The sequence below is a fragment of the Lontra canadensis genome, unplaced genomic scaffold, assembly GCF_010015895.1.
Source record: "Lontra canadensis isolate GAN:19392208 unplaced genomic scaffold, GSC_riverotter_1.0 scaffold106, whole genome shotgun sequence".
Taxonomy (NCBI): domain Eukaryota; kingdom Metazoa; phylum Chordata; class Mammalia; order Carnivora; family Mustelidae; genus Lontra; species Lontra canadensis.
Window position 1 is genome coordinate 4243701 of NW_022631100.1, and position 26003 is coordinate 4269703.

Sequence of the window (26003 nt, forward strand, 5' to 3'; positions counted from 1 at the left end):
GTGGAGTACATGGTCCATGTGTGGGCCCAGAAGGGGGACCGGGAGAGTAAGAAGGCCAACACCAAGGCCCCGACAGGTAATGGAGCATCAAGAATGGAGGACTAAGCCTATGGCTGGTCCAATTTGTTTTCTTGCTTTGACACCGGCAGACTAGATGATTTATGGAGGAGCGAGATTATGGAGGATCGTGTCCTTTCATAAGAGAATGTACACACCCTCCCTCACTTTCCTTTAACTCATTTCCTTACAAGTCAGATTCAAGTTTCAAGCTCCAGTTTTGCCACGATTGGATGGTCTTGCCCCGCGACTCCTTCTCTGAGTGCGTGAATATTTCATTGTGCACAGTATAAAGGGTCTCTCATTGTGTTTTAGTGAGAACAGAAGATGAAAATCAAATGTTAATAATAACATTTGGAAAATTCAGCTTTGAGAAATAGACTTTACATCTAGCAGAGCAAGTAGATATGTGTGGTGTGCTTTGGCATGAATGAGTCATGGTAATTCTGGTTTAAAGGATAAAGGCAACATCTGTGTTCTATTCTGAATCGATTGTGAAAGAACCGTGAGGCCATATTTCTCTAGTGATTTAACCAGCGAACCCGCATTACAAGTGCATCCACAATATGTAAAGCATATTAAGACTGGTTTTTAATTGGCTGATTCATTTAAGAAGGTATGTTGTACATTTACCTTGTGCTCTGTTCTCTATGAGGCTGTGGGAACCCTGAGTGGAATAGGAGGTGGCCCTCTGCCTCTAGGAGCTGACATGTGCCTCTGGCTATTGGGATCATCTTGTATGTAATCAGAGATCTTTGTTGACATGATTCTAGAAACAAAATTTTTACTGCTTGTGAGCATGGGCTGTGTCTTCTTCCACTGGGCCCTGTGTATTACCTAACACCAGGACTTGTACCTAGTGGGAGTTGGACATTCGCTTACTTAAGTAAATAAGGAAATTTGTTTTAGTAAATTCTTAGTGGAGGTGATAGTGTAGATCTGTAGATTGTGGCTTACTGTGCTTTCTTCTTGGGGAGTCAAAGTCTGTCTGGGGAGAGGACGTCTCACTGAAGCAGTCAGGGCATAGGTGATGGGGAAATCACAAGACACAGAAGAGTATCACCCCAAGAAAAATGACCCCGAGGTTCTGTACTATACTAGACTGTACTATTAATAGTGCACGTTGATCGGTACTTTTCCTTTAAGATATTGACAGCCCCCAAAACCTGGTGACCAACAAGGTGACAGAGGACATGGCCACCATCTCCTGGGACCCAGTTCGAGCCATCATCGACAAGTATATGGTGCGCTACACCTCGGCCGATGGCGACACCCGGGAGGTGTCCGTGGGGAAGGAGCAGAGCAGCACTGTCCTGACGGGCCTGAGGCCGGGTGCGGAGTACACGGTCCAGGTGTGGGCCCAGAAGGGGGACCGGGAGAGCAAGAAGGCCGACACCACAGCTATGACAGGTAACAGGAGGGAGGAGAAAAGAGACTCAGGTCCTCACTGTGGGCTGCTCTATTGTTGCCGAATGATGCCACTTCTGCTTTTGGGGTCTGGGACTCAGGGACGGTTTTAGGCAAGTTTGCCGTAGAAAACCTCATTCACCTAAAGAAAAATCAAAGTATAGTCACAGACTCAGTGCTGAGCAGGCCTGTGAAGGTCTTAAAACTCTTCCCCAAGCCTGTGCTCCTCAAAACTATGGGTTAGAGAGTTGTTCCGTGACAAGCTGTTTTGCATAGGTCCGACTTGATGAATGGTGCGCAGCTTAGAGGAGCAAGTGTGACCTTGGGAGGTTGGAGCTCTGTGTTCATTTCAAGTGGTGACGAGCATCTTCTCATGGCAGGCCTGGGATACAGCGGCCAACAAAACAAGTATTCCTACTCTCTTAAAGTCCAGTGGGAAAGAGAGGCGATCACCAAGCAAAGAAACTTATAACCATAAACTACGGTCAGTTCTATGAAAGAGGTGAACATGGTGTAGGTATAAAGAATTACAGGGCAGGCATGCTTCTTAGAAGGGATGGGATGAGTAATAGTTAAGATCCACATGGACAGGAACATCCAAAGAGCATTTGCCTAAACAAGAGAGAAGTTTATTCTTGTGGAATAGTTAGAGGGTAAGTGGGCCGGGCTGGTACGGTGGGTCCATGGCACAGGAGAGCCAGACTCCTCTTGTATTGCCGTTCGTTCATCCGTGGAGCATCACCTCCATCCTCCACCCTCCTCCCCTCATTCCAGCAGTGGAAAGGGAAGGGCAGGGCTGGAACATCGCCCACATTCTTCACTTTTCTCCATTCTTGGCCAGATCCAAGTCCCAGCACCAGACCTCCCTCCCGGAAAGGCTGGGGAGTGAAGTCTTCAGCTGGACGGTCATGTGTCCAGCCTCCACTTCTGTTCTGCTGCCCCGTCCAACACAGTAGCCGCTGGCTGCATGGGCCTCCTTACATGTTAACTAATGACAAGTAATTAAATGATTTGCAGAGTTGTACTAGCCACATGTCAAGTGGTCAGTAACCACATCGGTTAATGGCCGCTGAATTGGACAGTGCAGGGTAGTTCCATCATTACGCAGAGGTGCGTTGGACGGTGTGCTCGTGGAGGAAGGGGAGAATGGATGGTGGGGAGAACTCGCCATTTCTGGCAACGGAAGGGGTGTGTGGGATGGCCCTGAGCTGGAACAGCTAAGATGGTTGTAGAACTGAGAGGGCCTGGTGGGCTGGAGCAGAGAGGGTGAGAGGGGAAGTGGTGTGGGATGAGGGGGGAGGGGCCGGGGTCAGTCACACAGGACCTCACGGTGCCTGCAGGAGGGAGCGTGTCGTATTCATCAGAAGAAGAGCAGCGTGATGTGGCGTTTGTTTAAAAAAGTTTATTCAGGCCACAGTGAGGGGAATCCGTGGAGGACAGGACAGGAGTTACATCAGGAATGTTAGTGAAGAGTCTAGTGTAAAATCTGGGCGAGAGGGGACAACAGCCATTGTGAAAGAGGAGAGGGGGCTATCTGGGTACAGATTTTGGAGGCGTAATGCCAGTATTTGTTGATGGATGAGATGTGGGAAGGGAAGAAAGTGAACAGATATGACCCGTGTTTCTGGCCTGAGCAACAAGGAAGGCTGGGGCAACGTTTTTTGAGGGGAGCCTGAGAGGTAAGTAGGCTCAGGGAGGAATGGGAAGACTTTGAGGTTTAAACTGGAGAAGCTGGTGAGATTCCTTGGTTGAGTGAGTGACTTTCTTATAGACTCCACAAATACCAGTCCAGTGGTATTTCTCCAGTACATATGAGGTGCCGTGGTAGAAATGTGGTTGTAGGTGCAAGCTGGGGGGTCACGGATCGGGGAGCTGAGGGCATTGGTTGGTGTGCAAAGCCACAGCCATGGTTGAGGTCTCTTAGGAAGAAGTGTAGAGAGGTGGTCAGCCAGGTTGCTAACGAAGACGACCCAGGAAGGGTCAGACAGTTGGGAGAAAACCAGGGAAGGGTGTGGTCATGGAAGTCAAGAGCTGAGAGTGTTTTAAGACAGAGGGAGTGAATCCGCTCTGTCGGATGCTGCTCAGAAGTCCAGTAAGATGAGGATGGCGAGCGTCCATCGGATTTGGCAGTGGGAAGCTGGGGGTGACGAATCCTAGAGTTCTAGTGGCGTGCTGGGGAAGAGTGCCAGACTTCATTGATCAAGGATCGAACGGGAGAGGAGAAGCGAATTGAAGGAGAACCTCATTCTCGTGAGAAATCTGCCAGTTAAGGGGTCAGAGGGGCAGGAGGTCCTAGAGCCTGCAGTCTGGGAATGACGATCGAGGAGAAACCAGGGGTGCTGGCGAGAGCGTGGACGAAAAGAAGAAAAGTCCTTCAGAAGGTGGGAGGCTTCACGAGTCAGAGCAAAGAGGGGCTTGTCGGGGTTTGATCACAGAAAACAGCAGGACCTGGGGCAAGACTTTTCATTTCTCTGGGCCTCCATGCTCCCCTTCGACCAAAGGCAAGGAAGGTTGGAAGATCTGATTTCTCAGCTCTGAGAGTCTGTGAAACGGAATAACCAGATCCCATGGAGGTAACAAAGAGGCGGTTTCAACCGCCATTTGGGCCTCTTCTCTTGTGGCTCAGGAGACTTTTTTTTGGTTACTTCTGTGGAAACGAGAGAGCCAGGAAATTTCCATACTGATGAACTTGCTGAAGATCTAATTCCTCCCAGTTGTAATATCCAGTGATTGGTTTCCTTGGAAAATGGAAACTAGGGGCCTTTCACGCCTGTTTTCAATGGAATTGTATCATTATTAAAGATAATCTGAATGGAGAGCTCCTGGCGATGGGGTGGTGGGATGGCCTTCCTTAGGCTCTAAAATTCGGACTTTCCTTTTTAAAAAGAAATTGACAGCCCCAAAAACCTGGTGACCGACCAGGTGACAGAGGACACGGCCACCATCTCCTGGGACCCAGTGCGAGCTGTCATCGACAAGTATATGGTGCGCTACACCTCGGCTGATGGCGACACCCGGGAGGTGTCCGTGGGGAAGGAGCAGAGCAGCACCGTCCTGACGGGCCTGAGGCCGGGTGTGGAATACATGGTCCAGGTGTGGGCCCAGAAGGGGGCCCAGGAGAGCAAGAAGGCCGACACCACGGCCCTGACAGGTACTGTGAGGACCTGGGACAAGGAACCGTGTACATCCATCAGGACAGTCTTGCTCCATACCTGGGGGTGCAGAGGGGAACAGGGGAGGGCAGCGGCTTTACCTGAGGCATTCCTCAGAAGAGGGTTTCCTCTTCCCCACTCTGAGGTACTCTGCGGACCTGACGGCTCTGATTAAGAAGGTGTAGAGGAGACAGTGTGAAAGGCAGCCCGTGCGGCTCTTCCAGATGCTTGTGCAAACGTAGCCTCCCTTGCATTCCCCTCCACACCGCCCAGCTCCCAGGCTGTCTTCCTGGGCTTTCGAACCCGCTTGGCCTCAGCCCCAGTTTGGAGAAGAGGGAGGCTGGGAAGCCCTTCTGTTTCCATCCTCCTCGCTGGGACCTGGGAAGCTCACTGGGCCCTCCCTGACGTCCTAGGGCCTCTGAGGACGGTCTGGGCAAGGCCTGGCCGTCCCCCCTTTGGCAGGGTACACCGTGTGTGGCCACTGGAGTTAGAGGCTGTCTTGAATTTCTTTATCAGTTACAATTAGCAGGTAATTGATGGTACTGATGGTAAAAATTTTCAAACTAAAGTGTATAGAAAGAAAACTCCCTAATGCCCAGTGCGGGTCTCCAGGGGTAATTAGTCGCTTTCTCCCTCTCTCTCTCTCTGTCTGTCTCCCTTGTCTCTTTTGTCCCTTGTCTCCCTTGTCCCTTTCTTCCTCTGTTCCTTCATTATCTTCTCTTCCTTTCACTCTTGCCATTTTTAAAGGCAACAATATCACCATCTTTCTGCTTCAGAGAAACATGGAAATAACCAAGGCAGACCTCTCAAGCCTGGGTGGGCAGTCAGAGCAGTAACAGAGGCCAGCGTGATATTTAAATAGTTAAGGTTTTTGCTTTAGTTTCTCAACGCAAGAAACTCAGTTTTGCAGGAGATGGAAAGAATAAAATCCATACCAGATGTTATGCTCTAGAAAGTCAGACCAAGCTGATGTTACTGAAACTCAAAATTTGTCAAAACATCCTAATTCAAAACAACAGCTGCCTGATTTCTATTAAAATATCGCAATTCCGTTCTCAGCTAAAATGCTACTGGGGAGAAAATAGCCTGGAGACGTCTTTTTTTGGGAACCTCTATATTAAAATCATCTTCTGTGATGATTTTTCAAAATGGAAATTTTCATTCAATATCTTATTTGGTTAAAAAAAAATGAGCCATCTGACCAATTAATATGGTGTTGACTAGAATTTTTGCTGAGCCTGAGTTTCCCTGGTCCACAGAGCGCACACACGCATCCCTGTGTTCAGAAGCAGAGGAAAAAGCTCTGCTTTCCCTCCCCCTCTTCCTCCCTTTCCTTCTCTCTCTCCTTCACACAAGCACGCCCCTGCTTCCCCAGGCTTTCTGTACAGGGTGAGGCATCTAAGGCCGCACATTTAGTTAGGCAGGAGACAGAACTTTGTATTTCTGTGCTATGTGGTCAGAGTCTCAGTAAATGTAGGGTCATGCTCAGGTAATTTCCCAGTGCCGGGCCCGGGGAGGCGGGCGTTGAGGGGTTCGGTCATCTTTCCAGGTAGGTGTTTGCTGAGTTCGCCCAGTTTCTGCGCGCAGGGCCTTCTCAGATCTGCACTCTCTCTGATTTCCGCGCCACGTTGGGAGCCCTGTGGTCACTGAGAACCCGTCCGCTCACCTAGATTGCTCCCACCTGCCACTCTTGGAGAGTCTGCGGTTTGGGGAGGGGGAGGCACGGGAGCACGGATTCACTCTGTCTGCTACCCACCTAACCCCCACTTTCTTAATCCGCTTGTCCTCGGTGGGTGTGTGCTTTTGGAGACGGAGGCCACAAGGGGCTGGTGGCAAGGAAGAGCAGAGACGACTCCCTGCTGGAAGGGAGGAAAAGAAACGGGAGGAGAAGTAGGGAGAAATAGGTCGACACATCAAACATTGTCTTGCCCCAGTTGTAATAATACTTAGTAAGCATAATTCCTTGGCTTTATGTACAGACATCGACCCTCCCAGAAACCTTCGTCCGTCGGCTGTCACCCAGTCTGGAGGGGTGCTGACCTGGACAGCCCCCTCTGCTCAGATCGATGGCTACATTCTCACCTACCAGTTCCCAGATGGCACCGTTAAGGTACTGGAAACTTCCCATTTCTCCTCTGGGTGCCCATGTCCCCCAACCGTATGCAGCCCCTGACTTGGGCCACCAGCTTGATTGCTAGGGTCACGGCGATGGTAACAAGTTGAGAAACGAGTTGGTCCTCAGTGATCCTCTGCTGTGGGAAGGGAAGGTGCTAGCCCCTATTATTTGTCGACATCCTACATGTGGCCTCATTTCACAGGATTCCTGTGTGTGTGCCTGCCCCTAGCCGACGGTTGCATATTCACGGGCCACACATCTGTCCCATGGTATTGCGTTTATTATTGGTCTTTCCCAATTCACGTTAGCCCCATGAGCACAGGGACTTTTTGTCCATGTCATCTGTCACTGTATCTACAGTGCTTGGAACCAGGCACACAAGAGGCGCTCAGTAAATGTTTATTGAATGAATCGATTAACTCTGATTTCAAGAGTAATACCTCCCACCTGGAAGCTGAAGACCAGCAAATTTGGGAGTTTGTTCTGATGCAAGATTTTTCGTCTTTCTTCTCGGCAAGAAAGACGGGATGAAGGGGAAAAGGAAGGGCACGTGGATTTACGTGACCTCAGTGATGACTTATGGCAGCCCTTCAGGGAAAGTTAGCCCCATGTTCATAGAGGAAGTCAGATCGGTTCAGAAGGAAGAATTGAAAGGCCAACCATGCCCCCGCCTCCCAGATATCAACGGTCACTTTTACTCCCCTTATTAGCTTGTCAGCCCAGTGTTGCCAGCCTCAGTGGCTGTAGTCGGCATCCCAGCATGCATCTGGAGGCTGAGGTTCCCAGGAGACCTGGGGGGTGCTCCCCCAGGGGCAGGACCTGGTGTTCGCTCTCAGCTCGTGCTCCCATGAGTCTCCATGGCACCACCCTCCAGGGAAGCTGATGGGACCCACCGGGACTCTGGGAGCCATGAAACCCTCAAAGAAACCCAACACTGCCCTCTCAGAGAACTCCTGTCATTAGCCCCAGGGAATGCTGTTGACACCTCCGGCACCGGGGATGACACACTAACTGTCTCCTGTCTCCTTTGTTTGGTAGGAGGTACAGCTGGGAAGAGGGGACGAGAGGCTTGAGTTGCAAGGCCTTGAGCAGGGCATCACCTACCCTGTCTCCTTGGTAGCCTTTAAGGGTGATCGATGGAGCAGGAGTGTATCCACCAGCCTTTCCACAGGTAACGTGGACTCCTGCACTCTGAATGAGGACATGGTCGAGGGTGGGCATTGGAGAGCCCAGAAGAGGTGTCCAAGGAGGAGCGAGTGGACAGAGTGATGGATTTCTCTGGAAATGGTGCAATAGAAATAGGGTTATGGGTTCAGATGAAATCCATCTCGTGGTAGAAAGACTAAAGAACGGAGCAGAACAGAATGTTATTTTGTGGGAGTTAGGGCAGGAAGTGATGTGAACGTGACCTTATTGCTAGTACATTTGAGGGATTTGATGAGAGTGGGGTGCATGAGAAAAATAAGATCTTAGTGAAGGGTTGGAAGAAGCCATGTAGCAGGAGGTTACGGAAGAGTTTCCAAACAAAAGAAATTATCTTCAAAGAAGGGCATAGACCTCCTCCTCCTTCCTTGCCCTTCCCCTAACACCACTGTCTATCTGTTTGCCTCCTAGTTGGTGCGCGTTTCCCACATCCTGCGGACTGCAGTCAAGTTCAGCAGAATAGCAATGTTGCCAGTGGTATGTACACCATCTACCTGCACGGAGACTCCAGGCGGCCCCTGAGGGTGTACTGTGACATGGACACGGACGGAGGTGGCTGGATCGTGAGTGTTTCTCCGTGGGGGAGGGGAGCGTTGGCAGCTCATGCTGGCTTTCAGACAGATCCCAACTTAACCCTGCCCCTGTCCCCCACCCCGCTGGAAGTACTTCCCACCTGGGATAGAGCCGGCTTTGTGGAACGAAGGCTAGTGGTTAATGACTGTGGAGGCTGTGGTTGATCAGCATCTCATGATGCCCTCTGTGGTTGCGTCACCTCCATTTTCTTCTCTCTCAAGCCCAGTCATCAACATGACTCTCCCGCAGAAGCTTTCGCATAAGTGACAGAGGTTACCATTTCTCTTTCATAGATAGGTCAATGGAGGCCCACAGGGAGAAGTGCCTTGGTGCTTTACAAGAGTTAATGACAAAAATTGAAACCAGATTTCAGGACCACCCCCCTCGTCCCCGATCAGGAGCCTCCCAGATCATTGGTTTTCCCTTTGGATCCTCTCAGGCCATCCAAGAGGTAAACGCATGATCTCTTTGGGCCTCGCTCGGGCCTCTGAACTGAAGCCCTTTGTCCAAGTTCTGCCTCCTGCTCTGCTGTTGAGAAGCCAAACTCGGGTTTGAAGGGCTGAAGCCTGAAAGAGGGAAGGTTGGCAGGGTGTCGGGGGTCCCTCTTCTGTGTGGGGTTTTTTTCCCTGGGGGCTGTGGTCTGCTTACCCTTCCCCGTGGCACCTGCTTCAATTGCTGTGGCCTGATCCAATTATAAGATGAGCTGGCTTTGAGGGGTTGCCCTCTGATCCCTCCGCCTCCCCCCCGCCCTTCTCCCCATGCCTGAACAGACAGGCTCTCACCGCCCCAAACCAGTGTGCGGCCTCACCTGCTGTCACAAGGAGCAAGCAAGAGCCCCTAGTGCTCAGACCACATTCACTGACACGTCCGCTCCGGGGTCGGGAAAAAGCAAAGACACTTGAGCAGCCGCGGATGAGACGATCCCATCTGAGAAGCAGCAGTGAAGGACACTTACCATCGGCGCTGCTGCATCTGGTGGCTGGAAGGCAGTAACTGGAGCGGATGGAGGGAGATTCCTGGCTGATTTATAAAAACAACGGAACAGAATGGAACATGGGAGGGTCTTGCCCCTGAGAAGACCTGTAGGGCCGTTCCTGCCGCTTTCAGCAGCTCGGTTGTAAGCACTCAGTCTCTTCAGGCCGGAAGCCAGTCTCCTGCCTCGTGCCCATAACTGACACATGGCAGAATGTTTGTGTTGTCTCAGGTGGCCTTTTTGAAAGCCAGCCTTCCCTAGGGAAGGAGACGTTTGTCCAGGGCAACCTCTAGAAAGATACCTGCCCGTCTCTCTGCCTGGGAATACCCCAGATTATTTCCCACTAGTATCTACTGGGTGCCTGCTGCGTGCCAAGCACTGTTTTATGTACTCAAGAACCAGCCGTGAACCAGACAGACCCGAATCCCTGCCCTTAAGGAGCTTGCCTTCTACAACCTGCTCGTGCAAGTGACCCTGACCGGGATGCTGAGGTCAGTTCCAGAAATAATCGAATCACCCTGCGTTGTAATCAGCACCAGTCCCTCACCCCCTCCCAGGACTCGTTTTCTGACCCAGGCTCCTGAAGGGAATGCACAAACTGAGTGAGATTCTGTAGGGTTCTGCTCAGAGCTGCCACAGTCTTGAAAACACCCGAGTCCTGGAACCTTCTCTGCCAGATCTTTTACTGACAGTTTCCACCATTTTGGGCTCGAGGATCTTTTGTCACTGACAGATGACCTTAGTGCATTGCTCTGTTATTTTCTAAAAATATTTTATTAATTTATTTAAAGAGAGAGAGTTAGCATGAGTGGGAGGAGGGAGCGGGAGAGAATGTCAAGCAGACTCCCCGCAGAGCGCGAAGCCCCATGAGGGGCTCCATCTCACCCCCCTGAGACCATGACCTGAGCTGAAACCGAGAGTCAGACGCTTAACTGAGTCACCCAGGAGCTTCCAAAATCCTTTTAAGGGAATTTTTCTCCATGGGGTGGCAGGAACCCAGTGTGATTAAGAGGCCAGAAAAACCCTACCCCGAGGTAATTGGTGTCACAGGAGGCGAGCTGGGTTGAGGACCAGACGGGAACACTTAAGTGCCTGGAATATTTCTGTCTTTGTCTTCTGTCTTGCAAGTCTTAAGGACTACATTAGAAGTTCTTTCCACAGGCATTTAAATGACATTTTGTTTTTTTCTCCCCAGGGAATCAGTCAGGACATTAAGTTCTAGAGTGCCATGACAGCTCTGGAGTGTAGATTTCTGCCCACCTGGGACAGACCTGCTAAGGGGCTTCTCTTACCCCCAAACAGTTCCCTATAAGGTATTTTCTCCCCATAGAATGGGAATGGGTTAGATTCTGAGCGAGTCAAATCAGGCTCCCTGATCAAGAGGTACAGGTAGGTGATCACGGTGGGTCAGTTCACTTGGAATCTGACATAGTAAAAGGCAAACTCTCATTTATTGAGATTTAATAATAACTTATTATATGTGTATGTGCCAGTCTCTGGCCTTCACACTTTTATGATTTATTATGATTAATGATCTTGCTAAAGCCTCGATTTAAGAGCATGACAAATGGGCTATTAACATCTTGATCTCATCGTTTAGAAAAGCAAGGCTTGTCAAGGTTAACCAACTTGCCCAAGGACAAAGCTAGTAAGTGCGGAGCTGCATCTCTGTAGTGATGGAGAGAACATCAGAACCATTGTTCAGAGTTTTCCTAGCTGAACTGAAGCATTATTAAAAAAAAAATAGGGAATGGCACCTGGGTGGTTTAGTCGGTTAAGCTTCTGACTCTTGGTTTCGGCTCGGGTCATGATCTCGGGGTCCAGGGGTTGAGCCCCATGTCAGGCTCTGTGCTCAGTGGGGCGTCTGCTTCTCTGCCTCTCTCTCCCTCTCCTTCTGCCCCTCGCCCTGCTCGTGCACTCTCTCTAAAATAAATAAATCCTTAAAGGAAATCAGGTGGGCAAACCCCTCTCATGCCCGAGCACTGTTCCTTGATTGGAGAACGCCTTTGTAAGGCACCTGTCCCTGGTGGGCAGCTTCACAATTGAGCCTGACCTTGTACCGTAATCAGTTATGCTAGTGGGAATGTAACCGGACTTGACATAGAAGGAACATCAGCATGGTGTCTGTCCTGGGATCCCACTGTCTGCAGCACAGGAAGAGTCCCTGGAAAGGGACCAGAATGGGCAGCATGCTGGGAAATAAACAGCCCCAGGATCTTAAGAAATGAGTTTTGGAAAATGAGCTCAGTGAAGCTGGTATTTTCAAACTTTCTGATGAAAAGATGCAGAGATCCCTGTTTTATCCTTGCATCTGCCACTAGATAATCAGCGGATTATAATTTAATGTGGCTAATCGACTTCCTGAACTTTCCCGTCTGGAAAATGGCATCATAGGTCCTCGCCCTGCAGCCAGCACAGAACACGTTCCTCCGTAATGGTGGTTACCTGAGCGGATGAGCCAATGAAGAAATGAAGGCAGCCCAGAGGGGAACTAGAGTCTCTGGAATGAAGGACAAAGGGGAGAGAAACCACAATGTTAATGCAGTCTGGAATGATTTGCCCAATCATTCCCTCTGTTCTGCTCAGCAGCTCAGGAGCTTTGGAGAACATTTTTACCCTTACCATCTCCTTGAGTTCTTGCAACTCTGAGACGGATGCTCCCTTCCCGCTTCTAACCCTGTTTGTCCCACAGCTGACCGAGGCTCAATAACAGGGATGACCGGCTCGCCAGCCAATGGCCAGGCAGTGGCCCTGGTCTGCCTTAGAGCCCCGGGCTCTCCCTGCCCACCGGAGAGAGATGCCCTAGTCCAGTGCTTCCTGGGCCAGCAAAGGTGGGCTGGGGCTTCGAAAGGAGTTACAGGTGAGCTCCCACTCGGGCTGTCAGCATTGCTCTAGGCCACCTGTTCTCTCCTCCATCCCTGTTTCTCCCCACCCCCCCCAAAACCAGAAAGAATGCACAAATATCGGGAAGTTACTGTACCAAATTTGAGGTTCCGTGTTTTATTTCAAGGCACCTGCGGTGAAGCGTGGTAGAAAGGAGGGAGATGGGGCTTTGTGCTGGGGCTTCTGCATTTGAACGAGTATGAAGGGAGGTCGGGGGAGACAAAGACGCCATCCAGCCTTCCAGAATCCCAGAGTCGTTTCTGTGATTAGTGAGGATGGTGTTTAGCGTGGCTTTCCAGGTTACGAGGACCACCGCCATTACTACCCATTCCAGTAGTGCGCACAGGTGTGATTAGCTTGTAGGCTCTTCAGGCTTGCTTAATGTAAAAGAACCTAGTCTACCCTGACAGGCACTGCCATCCTTCCCCCAAACAAGGAGTTTTGAAAAGCAAGCCGCACATACTTTCAAGAAATAGCTGTACCCAAGTCTGTGTCTGTGTTCTCACTGCTCACTCACTCCTCAGGCCATTCCACGTTCGCTTCTGCCCTCGTCTCTCTCCAATGCAGCCTTTGTTAGAGTCACTCGTGACTTCTGTTTCCCTAAATTCTATGGACACGTTCCTTAGTTCTCGTGTTCCTTGGCGCTGACCTGCCTTTGGCACCATCAGCCGTACCTTTCTCCTGGTGGTCTTTGTGGTTCCACATTTTCCTGGTTGTCCTTTGGCACGCCCAGGCCCTCCCCTTCCTCCTTCATGAGTGCATCCTTCTCCTGCACCCAGCTGCTGTGTAGTGCGGGCCCCTGAGTCTTGATTCTGGGCCATTTTCTCTTTTTAGTTCCCACTTTCTTCCCAGGTGGTCTCATCCTCTGCAGCGGTTTCGCCTTCCTCTCTGTGTCCCCGGGGCTTTCTGTGTTCACTAGGCTAGAGTGGGCTGTGCGGTAGTTAACACGCCAACACCAAATCCCAGTGATTGAGGACCGGAGAAGTTTCTTCTCGTGTGTGCAAAGCCTTCTGTGGGTTTGGCAGTCACCTCTCGGTGGTGACTCAGAGATTCTGGCTGATTCCTCCTCATGGCTCTGCCCTGCGGACACGTGGCCTTCACGGAGGCCCCGAGGCATAGGCGGTGGAAGATGGGGCATGGAGAGAGAGCACCCCCCTCCCCCTCCCCCCACTGCCCTTCTGTGCTCCCACTAAAACCCTTTGTCTAGAATGAGTCACGTGGCTCCCACTTGACTGGCCAGGGACCTAAAAGAGAAGCACTTCCTGCCTGTGTTCCTGGGGACAGGACACTGAGATGGGGGAACACTGAGCAGCGTCTCAGACACACCCGCACCTTTGCAAGTCTGGCCCAGATCTCTCTTCAGAACCCTAGCCCTTGGCTCAGCTGCTCCTGTGGCATCTTCGGTGGCCAGGGGACCTCAGGAGTGCCTCACACTTCCCTCGTCCCAGGTGAGCACACACTGGCAGCCCCTGTCTTCTCTCAGAACCCACATCTCAGCCAAGAGCCAAGTGAATGGCCACCCAGCGCCACAAGCCCAAAGCACAGGAAAGGCTCCCTTGCCCTCTCTTTCTGTCCCACTTTCAGTCGCCATGTTGGTCCGTCTGACCTTCCCTCTGCTTCTGTCTAACCTCAGGGCAGCCCCTAGTCCAAGCTACTGTCCTCGTTCACTCAGCCATGGCTGTTCAAGTGTGTCGGAGTGACAGGCCTGTCTTCCCTTGGCAGGTCTTCCAGCGGCGCAACACTGGGCAGCTGGATTTCTTCAAGCGTTGGCGGACCTATGTGGAAGGCTTTGGGGACCCCATGAAGGAGTTCTGGCTTGGTATCATCTCGGGGATTCCGGGAGGGCTGTGGGGGAGGAGTTGTTTCCCCCTCAAAGGCTGTGTGGGCAGGTCTAGAAGGCCCCCCACGTTCAGGAAGACATCCCAGGGACAGGGACAGGACACTCGAGGAGCCTGCCCACCAGGATGTCGGTTGGGCCATGTTGCTGGGAAGGCTGTCGTGTGCTGGGCTCGTGACGGGGTGGGTGCATCCCAGGGGGTCTTCATGCTGTGTGTCAGCAACACGGGACCCTCCCCGGGGCCTTCACGTCTTAGAAAAGTTGGCCCACTGGGATTCGGGGCCGTTCCTAGAAGGTCATGGCTGGAGCCCTGTGGCTCTCCAGGCCTGCCAGTCAGTGTGGGAAGGGTGTTCTCCCTTCTCCTCCTGCTCGAACGTGCAGCAGATACTCATGGGGAGTGAAACAGCCACAAACATCCACAGGGAAAGGAAGAATTAAAGAAATTGTAATCTGGAGACTCCGTGTCTGAGAGGGTAGGTCATGGTCATGGTCAGCTTGGCCAGGAATTCCTTCAGAGATCTTAGGGTGGTGGCTGACATCCTCGTCCACGTGGTGAGATGTGGGGATGAGAGGGGGAAACGCTTCTGCTTTAGAGACAAGGAGTCGGGGGCAGGTTCCCCACCTGGTTGCCCCCGACGGCTCCTTCCCAGAGGACACGGTTTCCCCACTCATAAACACGGCTGTGCCGAAGAGAGAACAGGAGGAGAAAACAAGCCCCCCCAGCAGAGACAGAGTGAGCAGAGGAGGGAAAGTCCACGGCAACTCTCCGTGCTGGCAGTCACAGATGGTAGCAGGCGTGTGCCTGCACACACTGCCTGATCGGTTACTGGGACCCCCTCCGTTGCTTTCAGGACTCGACAAACTACACAATCTCACCACTGGCACCCCTACTCGCTACGAGGTGAGAGTGGACCTCCAGACCGCCAACGAGTCCGCCTACGCCGTGTACGATGCCTTCCAGGTGGCCTCCAGCAAGGAGCGGTACCGGCTTTCTGTTGGGAAATACAGAGGCACAGCAGGTGAGAGCGCACCTCTCCCCCCGGGCTGGGGTCCCTGGCTCCCAGTGTGTCTCCCGATCAGACTGCCACGTGCCATGGTTCAGGGGGTGGTGGGGGGAGAGGGGATGTGCTCCGTGGAAGTGAGCTGTCCTCACTGATGGCTGAGGTGGGGCTCCCTGCGGGGGGCAGCGGGGGTGCGGGGGGGACACCAGAAGTTTGCAAGCAGTCCTTGAGGATCTTAAAGTGGGAACTTTTGTTCATTGTGGGTTGACTCCCACCCCCCACCCATAAAGACCCTTATTTCACGCTTCCCTGGTTCCGTCAGCCAAGGAGCCCACATCCCAAGTGACTCATGGGGCCTGTGCACCTGTCACTGGGCTCCAGCAATGGGCTGTGGTCCTTGCCCAGGAGTGTGTGTGTGTGTGTGTGTGTGTGTGTGTGTGTGTGTGTTACTATTTAAATATTTCGCAGTGCTTTGGTGTAAGTAAATGGAAAACCGAAAGGTGCTGATTCGAACAGCAAGCAGTGTGGGTCTTACGAACCCTGTAGAGCTGTGACGGCACAGGGAATGTCTCACCTCCATTAGTGGCTCAGAGGACTCAAGCCGGCTGGTGGCGTGTCTGTCCAGTTGTGAAGGAAGAGAACAAAATCAAGCGATGTGACCGAAACACTGGGGTGATATATCTGAATATTCTGTTTCAGAGGACGTGGTGGTTACTGTTTTAATATCCTATCTTCCATCTGGATTTATAGTTTTTAAATGCTAACAAGTAAGTCCACTGTTTGAGCCTGCGTGGTTTTGACTCGGGGGTGACTACGTAGGGATGCGGTACCAGCCAGATCCGCTGACTGTATGGGCCGTGGTCTCTCCCTTGAGACTGTCCTGAAAGCAGCTAAGTCACAACAGAAAATAACTTCTGCAAAGAGCCACGTAAGTGGTGAGGAGAACAAGAGCTACAGGGTGTGAGAAGAGGGGGGCATTGAGTCTCAAGGTGTCACTGAAGGAAGTTCCCCACCAGGCAGTGGGCTGGGACTGGGTCTGAAAGGGTGGGACTTAGATGGGAAACGAGGAAGGGGTCCCCAGGCCTGGGGGCATCCATGGTGAGCAAGGACTGAGCAGAGTCCAGGCAAATGGGGTGTGCTCATGAAGTCAGGCCACTCTAGAAGCCCTAATGGTGGAGGACTGTGAACAGATGCCTCTTAGTGTCTGGGGCCATGAGCCAAAGTGGCCAACTGCTAAGGCAGTTTCTTGTAGGTCTTATAATTTAATTGTTTTTAAAAAATTACGTGGATTCTGCACTTCCTCTTGTTTCCTGGTGCTTAGCACGGAACCCGGTGCAGAGCAGGTGAGCTTTAAGTGGGATGTTGCTAGCCAGAGCTCTCCATGCAGTCCTACAGATGTTTTGTATCGGGAAGGATAGTCTCTGAGACCCAGGTATCTTGCCTCGGGGTCAGTGAAGGCGTGAGCTTGGTGACATGGGGACAAGAGACGGCACCCCATCCCGCATCTCTCCCCAAAGCCCAATGACTTCCCTCCCTGCTGCCTGGGAACCCTCTGGGGCTACCTCTTCTCCTCTCTTCTCTCATGTGCATATACGTGTTCTGAGAATTGTCTTAAAATACCCAAGAAACGAACTGATGCTAATGGGAAAATGAGTGAAAAGGAGTCAATATATTCGCGAATTAATGTGATTCTCCTCCCAGGGACTCTATTCGCATTTTAACTGTGATTACGGGATAATTCCCATTCTGAGATTGTTCAGGCCCACAGTGCTGGTCAGTGGTGGATGTGTTTTTCCACAGGAAGCCTCGGGAGACTTTCAGATCACATGGCATTTAGCCAGCGACCTGGTCTCCCCGATGTGCCACCGTTCCTTCTTGGAAACTCTGAAATTGAATGGTGGGCTTCATGGTATTTTAGCTTTCCTTATATATGCTGATTGGTGCCCAGGAGGGTTTTGAAATTTAGGAAGCTTCTGGCTGCTCATGTCCTAAACGATGAGGTCGTGTTTAGAGGAGGCGGCGTTCAAAGAGAAAGTGAACGGTTTGATGTCTCTCTGCATGTGCCAGCTCCCCCGATTAGAGCTCTGCTTAGAATCGGGGGTTCATGGCTGTGGATTAAACATGCCTAGAAGGATCACCATCACTCCCGCTGTCCTGCTGGGCCCTCAGCTTTGGCTTTCACTGAAGTCCCCATCAGAGAGCCCCTGATTCCTCCACAAGGAAACTCCAGCAAGACAGTGCTGGGTAAATTTCGTTTCTGGTTCTGAATCTTGGAGTGGGGCAGGGAGGACATCCAGTGAGTGCTACCTTTAGGATGCTAGTCATCTCCTGAGAAATTATCATGAAAACAGAAACAGATGTTTTGGAGTGGTGCAGAGTGACTTCTAAGGTAAGGGCTAACCCACCATTTACAGCTGGTCTCACGTCCCACCTCCATGAGACAAAGTGATGCCCACCCAGGGATGCGTCCACACCCTGGGGGCACTTGGAAGCGAGACTGAAGAACTCCATCGGCGTTTGCTGGGCTGGGGCCAGGGATGCCAGAGGTCCACCGTGAAGAACAGCTCTATGCAAAATTGCCTTCCTTGCTTTGAAATGGATTTTTATATACTGGTGCTTAAAAGGAAGGGGAAAAATTGTTAGGTCTGTGGACAAGAAGGGAAAGCCCAAAATGGCACACATCGTTCTTTATTGGCCCTTTCTTGGTTCCAGGGTTTAGAGTCCAGACACGTGGTCCTGTGGGACTCCAAGGGGATATGCTGTGGATGGCTTCCTTGGGTCTGAGGTGGCCCAGCTGCCTTGGCCTGCCTTCCTGCCTCAGGAGGTGATGGTGGAGTTACGTTAGATGAGATGGGAGATGACCAACTCAGTGGCTCCACCCTGGGCTTTTTTGAGCCTGCCGCCAACCCCTCCAACCCACCACCCAAGGAGAGCCAGCTGCCCACCCCAAGTGGGTAGCACAAGTTAGGGGTGCTTATCTCTCATCCGAAAGCCCTGAGAGACGGGAGAGGGTCTGACCACCACTGGCTTTTCTATTCTGTCTTACTTAGGGAGATAAGCTTAATAAATCAGAACACGGTGTTGGCTGGGGGGGCTTGACAGCCAGAGAAAAGTGATTTTTTGATTCATGGGTACAGTCGCTGTCTGTGCTCTGAACGTCAGCACGCTTTCAGTTTCTGGAAGCAAGGAAATCCGTCTGTGGAATAAACTGCCACACTTAGCCCCAAACCTGCTTCACTGTTCATGATCCCAGCGCCCAAGGTCAGAGAACCACAAACAAATCGTTAAGAAATAGCCTTTGCACAGACTCTTTGAAAACAGCTCTAGGAACTTGAGATGCAAGTTAGGTAAGCTGTGCTCATTAAAAGTGTCACCAAGGGAGCCATCGCGTGTTATTTTAAGCTGTAGTTAACTGTCTGCCAGAAAGCTGAAGGGGAGAGGAGATGCGAGCTAGAGGGAGAGCGACAACATGCCTTTCCTCAACTGGAGGAAATGAATGGGGGCAGAGCCCTTCAGCTGACTTAGCTGGAGGGGCCTCTGCGGCGGCCCTGTCCCTGCTCCCCCAGCCCTTTTTGCTGGGTAAGGGGTGGCAGGACCCACTCTTTGAGCTGCCAAGCCAGAAGGACAATCTGGGAACTTCTCTTTTCCTGGTGTGTTGTTCACTCTTCCCAGAGATCTGCCCCTTGCCAGCCCCAGCGACGTCCTTGAGAGCAGGCCCCCTTGTCTGTGTTCCCAGAGCCTCGCGTGGTGCTGAGTCCTGGCGGGGACAGGGGAGGGTGAGGGGGTCCCTGAATAAATGAAGTTGCAGACTACATACAATCTGCAGGTCTCTGACGTCACCTTGCACTCCAGGGGCTTATGAAAACACGGACTGCCAATGGGTTCTACCTTCCTGGTTTCAGGTTCGGTAGATCTGGGGTGGGCCTGAGAATGCGCATTTCTCGCCAGTTCCCGGGTGGTGGTTGCTGCGGGCTGGCTCTTGTTAGCATAACTAAAGATCCCTGCAGAAAGGAGGAAGCCACCAAACTAAGAGCCCTGGGCTTGGAATCTGAGGCCTGAGGTTTGAGTCCTGACCTCCCCCCACAGCTGTTTGTGGACTGTGGGGCCTTGCCAAGTCCCCAGAACTCTGAGTCCATTTCCTCCTGGGACCAAGAGCTGCTGCCCCACCTCATAGGCTACCCTGAGGGGGTCAGAGGAGGGTACTTAGGTGAAGAGGGTCCGTGGCTCAGAGACCTGATGAAAACCAAGTGTTATTGTAGGAACACGACTTGATTTAGCTTGGGATTGATATAGGCCCTTATCGCATCTTATGAGCTGAATTAAAAAGCAGACTGATAAGAAGATGACAAGGATGGTGGGGAAATAGTAGAGATACAAGTCAGATGAGGTGAGTAAATTTCCAGACAGATGTCATGAAGCTCTAAACCAAGCCTATGTGCCAGGAAGTCTCCGGAAACTCAGGTGTGTGTGTGCGAGGAGTGCGTGTGCGAGGATTGTTAAGGAGACTGGTGCTTCCTCGGGTGTGGGGTCCAGCTGGCCTCTGAGGAATGGTTAGGATGTGGACTGAGGAGGGCAGAGGGATGCTGGAGGCAGAAGCATGGGGACAGATCCGGGGACTGCTCAAGGTGCGCGTGCCCGTGGGGACAGTGGGCTCCGAGACTGGGAAGCTACAGCTAAGTTCCAGGCCTGCAGAGCCAGGAGAGAAAGAGCAGCTCCCTCCAGGCGGTGGGAAAGGGGACATTAAGTCTGAGGGCCTAAAAGTGGGTGCGTGTGCTTCAGGGAAGGCTGGGAGGGCTGTTGTGTTGAGATAAGTGCAACCAGAGGAGCACAGGCTGAGTGAGGGCATCTGTGAGTGATCTGCAGGAGGAAGGCCTTGACAAAGGGGTTTGTCAGATGTGGTTGGGGGTTCAAGTTCAGGTGCCTGGGAGGCTGGTTGAGCAACGACGCGAAGACAGGCAAGGGTTACCCTGCGGAAGGGGTATCAGGTACTGTGAGGAGAGCCGATGGGTTTGGTTTCCGATGTTTGGTTACTTCACACGACTGCAGGGCCTCCCAAGTGCGAATGCTTTTCAGGCTCTTGGAGAGACAGGCCCTAAGTTTGGGTAACAGGCCAGTTAGGAGAATCTGTTTGTCTGTATCATGTTCTCCTCTTGGCTGTTTTGAGAGAGGAGTGATTCCCTGTGACGTAAGTGGCTGGATTCCTGGCAATTTTGTGCCCAAAAATTGTCCTGCTGAGTCCAGAACACGATCACCATCTCAGGGGCAAAACTTCAACGTTCACCTCTCATCTGTCCTCTCCTGCAGGGGATGCTCTGACTTACCACAATGGATGGAAGTTTACAACTTTCGACAGAGACAATGATATCGCCCTCAGCAACTGTGCCCTGACCCATCATGGTGGCTGGTGGTACAAGAACTGCCACTTGGCCAACCCCAATGGCAGATACGGGGAGACCAAGCACAGTGAGGTAAGTGACAGGGGAATTTTTTGGCTCAAGATCTCCTCAAAGCTTTCCATTCTCAGGGACACTCTCCAGGCTGGTTTGGCTACCCCTCTCCTTCTGATGCCTCCACTCAGGACAGGAGGGCTTCTTCTCCAGGCTCCATGGCCTTGAGGTCAGGGCCTTCCCTGCCCATCTATAGAAGCTCTTCCCCCACCCCACCACATTCCCACCGGGGCTGCACGCTTACTTAGTGTAGGTGGGTGGGAACTCAGGCTGTCCGCTGCTGGACAGAGACAGATAATGTGGATTATGCATGTCTCCATGTACTGGTTCACACATAGACACTGTCTTAGTAATGAAATACCGTAGGCTGGGTGACTTGAACAAAACACATTTATTTCTCAGAGTTCTAGAGGCTAGGAAGTCCAACATCAGATTATTAGCAGATTCAGTTCCTGGGGAAAGCTGTCTTGAGGATGGTGGCCTTTTCACTGTGTCTTCATATAGTGGAGAGAGAGCTCTGGTCTTTTCTTCCTTTTCTTATAATGGTAGTGATCCCAGGGCACCTGGGTGGCTCAGTTGGTTGGGCGTCTGACTCTTGGTTTCAGCTCCGGTCATATCTCGGGGTTGTGAAATTGAACCCCGTGTCAGGCTCTGTGCACTCAGCATGGAATCTGCTTGATATTCTCTCCCCCCTCCCTGTGCTCTTCTTCCTGTTCATTCTCTCTCTCTCTCTCTCAATAAATAGATAAATAAAATCTTTAAAAAAAGGGGGTGCTAATCCCATCTTGGGGCACCCACCCTTCTGAGTTCATCTAACTCAATGTAACTCACTCAACTCATGTAACTTCAACATATGCATTGGGGGCAGGACACAAGCATTCCGTTCATAACAGACACTTCGTAATTCTTTCTAGTTGTTCTCCCAATGAAACCAGAGCTATTTTTCTCAAATCCTTTGATCACCAGGAAAACAAAGTCCTTTCCACCTTTGAGTAGACCCACCTATGGATCCGCTTCCTCCAAAGCCACTCAGAGTCTACTCAGAGTGTTACGCTAAACTCCATCTGAGCGTTCTCCACGGCTCCTCTCCCCTTCCTTGCTCTGAAATGTTCCTACCATTGATTTCTCAGACCTCTATGAGCTGTGGGCATCCTCTTGACTCCTTGCCAGCTGTGGAACAGCTCCTGGCTGCCCCCACACAGCTCCTTGAAAATGGCATCCTTGTTCCCACTCATCATGAATCCATCCCCTCCACGAGCTCCTCCCCACCTTGGGTTTCTGATTTCCCATCCTGGGTCCATTCTAGCTTTCAGGAAGCCAGCTCTCCCCAGAACTCACCTTGTGACTGGTATTACCGTAAATATGAGCGCATCTCAAGTCCGGGTACAGTTTGATTACTTTGGCCTCCACCAGGCAGCAGGGACTCTCAATCCTTGTGCGATTCTTCAAAAGGAAGAAGAGATTTTCCCCCAGGGAGGCCGAGGAGGGTGGGCCTGTGAATCATGGTGGCAGCATGTGGGCTGACCCAGGGAAGCCTGTGATCAGAGATCAAATATTTGAAATGAGCAGCCAGCATGCCCTAAACCATCCCCATATTTGCTAATAAAAGACATTCATCTGCTTAATGTGCTTTTCACAGTCTGCAAGGCATTTAAGCTTCTTGTTTATTATTTACCTCACAAATTAAAATACATAAAATTGGTCACTTGGGCTCTTTATTGGCCAGGTTGCAAGGTTATTAAGTGAATTAAATATTATTGCGCTCACCAGTCAAAAGACATAAAATGAAATTTAGTTTCCAGCAGGTTATTTGTTACCCCAGAGCTAGTATCTAAACAGTCTAAATTGAAAATGATTTTACACGATTGACCAATTAACATGTTTATTTTTGCCTTTAATTTTTTGGAAGGAAAAGTACGAGGCAAAGATAATGGGTGTGTTGCTGTCCAGGTTGACCATGTATTGACTTTGCTGCTGCCGTGGTCTCCCCCATTGCGCTGGGCTCACACCCCATCCTTCCAACTACTGGGGTGGGGTGGGTGGGGTTGGGGCCTTCCAAGTCATCAGCCTATCAGACCTCAGCTGCCCAGCAGAGGGCGCATGTCTCTAGTTTCAGCCCTACTTCCACAAGGACCCCAGTGACCACTTGTCTCACTTTTTCTCTCCCCTACCAGGGAGGGTTTTCCTGGGAAAGAGGCATTCCTTCCAGCGTAACCCACCCCTCCTTCCTACCAAGTTGCCTCTTCTTGATGCTGGCTTTTTTTTTTTTTTTTGTAGGGGGTGAACTGGGAGCCATGGAAAGGACATGAATTCTCCATTCCTTATGTGGAGTTGAAAATCCGCCCTCATGGCTACAGTGGGGAGCAAGTCCTGGGCAGAAAGAAGCGGACACTAGGAGAAAATTCGAGAGCGTTCTGATGGCCTATGGAAGCCGTCATCGCACGAGGCAAGACTGGCCTGGGATTGGGGCTGTCTAGGCTTGGGGCAGGGTGGGTAGGAGTGACTGGTTCATGGACATTTGGGGGATGCTCCTGGCCTCTGGTTTCTCAGATGGCTGGATAACCTTCAGGACAAAGCACGTGACCAAGCTTCAGACTATACAGGTCACTTCCCTGTCACCTGCATTTTTTCCCTTCTATACTGGGGGCCTGAAAATCAACCAGTGGTAACATATGAGAAAGACAACACCAGACTGCAAGGTTTTCCAGTCTAGCTTCAGGAACAAAAATATGGGATTAGTGGGGAAAAGGAAAAAAAAGAATCAACTTGCACTTCACCAATTGGAAATCTCTGGAAATTGGTATATGTATATATGTAAAGCTCTGCTACTAGAAACCTTTTTCTTGGAAAGAAGCACCAAGGAGGGGTTCTTTTTGATGGCCAAGGGGCTAAAGTGGCCTAATGCTTGTTACCTCCCATCACCACTGGGTTTTGAGAAAAAAGCTGTAAATCTTTCCCCATTTAAAAGATGCTAGTGTTGGAGGAAGAACAAAGGGACCACAAGGGACCAACATGGATTCCCATCTAGCTTAGTTGTGACCAGCATCCAGCATGCTGGACACCAAGCTTCTGTGTTACTGCTCTTCTCGAAGGCCCCCTTCCCACCTATTTGCATAATCACTTGCATAGATCTGCATATGTTGTGAATAAATTCTCACTCATTTCAACTTTAAATAATTGGACTCTTTTGATGACTGATTCCTCCCAAAGACTCTTCTGTGACTCCCTTTCATGTCCTTCGGTCCTCAGCCTCCCCTCCTTTCCCTGGCCCCCCACATGGTCAGACCCTTAGGTTTTCTGCAGCTTCTCTGAGACAGAGGCGTACTGTTTGAATGGGCACTTGGCCAGTTGGATCCTTTGGGCTTATTTTCCTGTGACTCTGGAAGGTTTTTCTGTAGCAAAGTCCATGATCATTATTAAAGTGACTTAAATTCCTATTCAAGAAAGAATAATAAACCACCTGATTTAAAAAACAAGTGCCTTGTGTTATTGAACTCACATGAGTGCACTCAAATTCTAAATTTAACCTAAGTGCACGTAAAGGTACAGTTTGTGCATTACGGTGGAATTTGGTTGGCCTGTGGCCGCACACTTGGGTGATAGCAAACAGTGGGGTTTGGAATGAGGAGAGGTGAGGAAGTGGGAAGGGAGGCACGTACCCTAAGCCCACAGCACTGTTCCAAGACTACGGAATCCTTTCCTGCCTGGGCTTCTCTAGGCTTTAACCTCTGGCTGAAGGCCAAGCCATACTCTTGAAATGGTTCACGTCACTGCTGTAAGTTTTCAGCATCCTTCTGCAGCCCGTACCACAGTAACTGCTGGGTCTGGTGAGGATGGTCCAAACAAGAGGTCAAGAAGAGTTTGTGTCTGCCTGTTTCGTCCCAGGCAGCGTGCCCTGCCCTGGGGGGGAGAGAGGTGCCATCGCAGAGGTAAGCGAGCGGAACAGTGTGGGTCCTGTCATTCATGCCTTCAGTCACTACTCATTCCAGCAAACGCTGATGGGGCCCTGTTAGGGGCCGGGGCCCTCTCAGAGTCCCAGTGCTGAAGAACTGCAGACAGTGCACCATTCCTGTCCTTGTGCTTCAGTTCTATCGGTGGAGAGGGAGAAAACCAACAAATAAATGTACCAGTCCAGAGGGCCTAGCTCTGTCAGAAAAATAAAATCAGATTAGGAGGTGGAGGTTGGCCTTGGAGCGGGAGACAGCGCACGTCTCTCCAAGGAGGAGACATTTGCAGAGACCTGCCACATTACTGGGGTCCCGATCCAGCTTTGTCAGGGCTGGGGCTGAGCTGATTTCCTCGTCCTCTTGACGGTACCTTGGTCCGGCTTCTCGGTTTCGAGTCCTCATGTCCCCTGCAGGCCCAGGAGGGTCCTCACCGTGATGGGTCAGGAGCTTGGTGCTCAGCCTGGCAAAGGCAGGCTTTTTAGAAAAGGAGGGCTTCTTTGCAAAGTGGATCAAGGCCCAGAATGACTCAGGGCCGGGTGGTGCGTGGTGGGCATGCTTTCTGACTCCTGACATGCTTGGTAACCGAGCTGGGTCAAGCAAAGATCGTGGGGCCCCTTCGTTAGGCCTTGGGCCTTGGAAGGTCTGAGCTGGGGCTGCTGCCCTGTTGGAGGGGGCTCCTGGAGGAGCTCGTCTCTGTTTTGGAGCTGCCTGTGAGGCCAGCCGCCCACCCCTGCATTCACCCGCCACAGTATTTTTCCACCGCCAGCAAACATAAGAACTGGCTGGAAACGAGTAAAGTCTTGCTTCCTTTTTCCAGCAGGAGCCCTGCTGACCGAAGGGACAGGCAGAGAAAACAGCTGCTCTGTAAGCTTCTACGTCATGGGGCAGAGAAGGAAGTCGAGAGAAGTTCATTTTTAAAGGGTATTTATCTGACTGAGGAGAACATTCCAGTCCTAAATGTCTGTGCTGGATTCACTGTAAGGGAACCAGCTCTAGCAGCCCCACGCTGGGGTCACACCAGAGTGTAGGTCCTCGGGCAGTGTGTCTGGACAAACCTGCTTTTCAAAGGGGCACCTCAGAGTCAGATTATGAGCCCCCAGGGGTTTGAAGGTGCAGGGGCAATCCGTCCCCGTGAGGACAGACTGGAGAGAACAACAGCTGTCCCAGAAGGATGGGCTGCAAGTCAGGCAGGGGCAGAGCAAGGACAGAATCATCACAAGCAACTGCTGACGTTTCTGAGCCATTCTCTGTTGCAAGATGCTGCTGGTCAGGCCATCACGGACAGAGCCCAGGCCCTGTCTCTAGTGGCCTCGGATGCGGCGTGGACGGACAGCTGTGGGCACAAACCACGGCAGCAGGAGCACGTCAGGGAGAGTGAGTCGGCAGGGGTGTGGACTGACCCTGCGA

The 26003-nt window shown here is 51.4% G+C and overlaps 1 protein-coding gene across 1 annotated transcript in view; it reads left to right on the top strand.

The window, feature by feature from the left end:
• The window catches only part of TNN (tenascin N), a 52039-nt gene extending 28216 nt beyond the window's left edge, over window positions 1-23823 (top strand). Inside the window, exons 8-17 of the mRNA XM_032838809.1 lie at window positions 1-76; window positions 1204-1467; window positions 4352-4615; window positions 6596-6726; window positions 7771-7903; window positions 8347-8498; window positions 14087-14183; window positions 15053-15220; window positions 20507-20670; window positions 22927-23823. The exon at window positions 1-76 is cut by the window's left edge and continues 170 nt beyond it. Coding sequence (XP_032694700.1) covers window positions 1-76; window positions 1204-1467; window positions 4352-4615; window positions 6596-6726; window positions 7771-7903; window positions 8347-8498; window positions 14087-14183; window positions 15053-15220; window positions 20507-20670; window positions 22927-23067 — 1590 coding nt within the window. The 3' untranslated portion in view covers window positions 23068-23823. The remainder of the gene's footprint in view (window positions 77-1203; window positions 1468-4351; window positions 4616-6595; window positions 6727-7770; window positions 7904-8346; window positions 8499-14086; window positions 14184-15052; window positions 15221-20506; window positions 20671-22926) is intronic.
• The last annotated feature ends 2180 nt before the right edge of the window (window positions 23824-26003 follow it).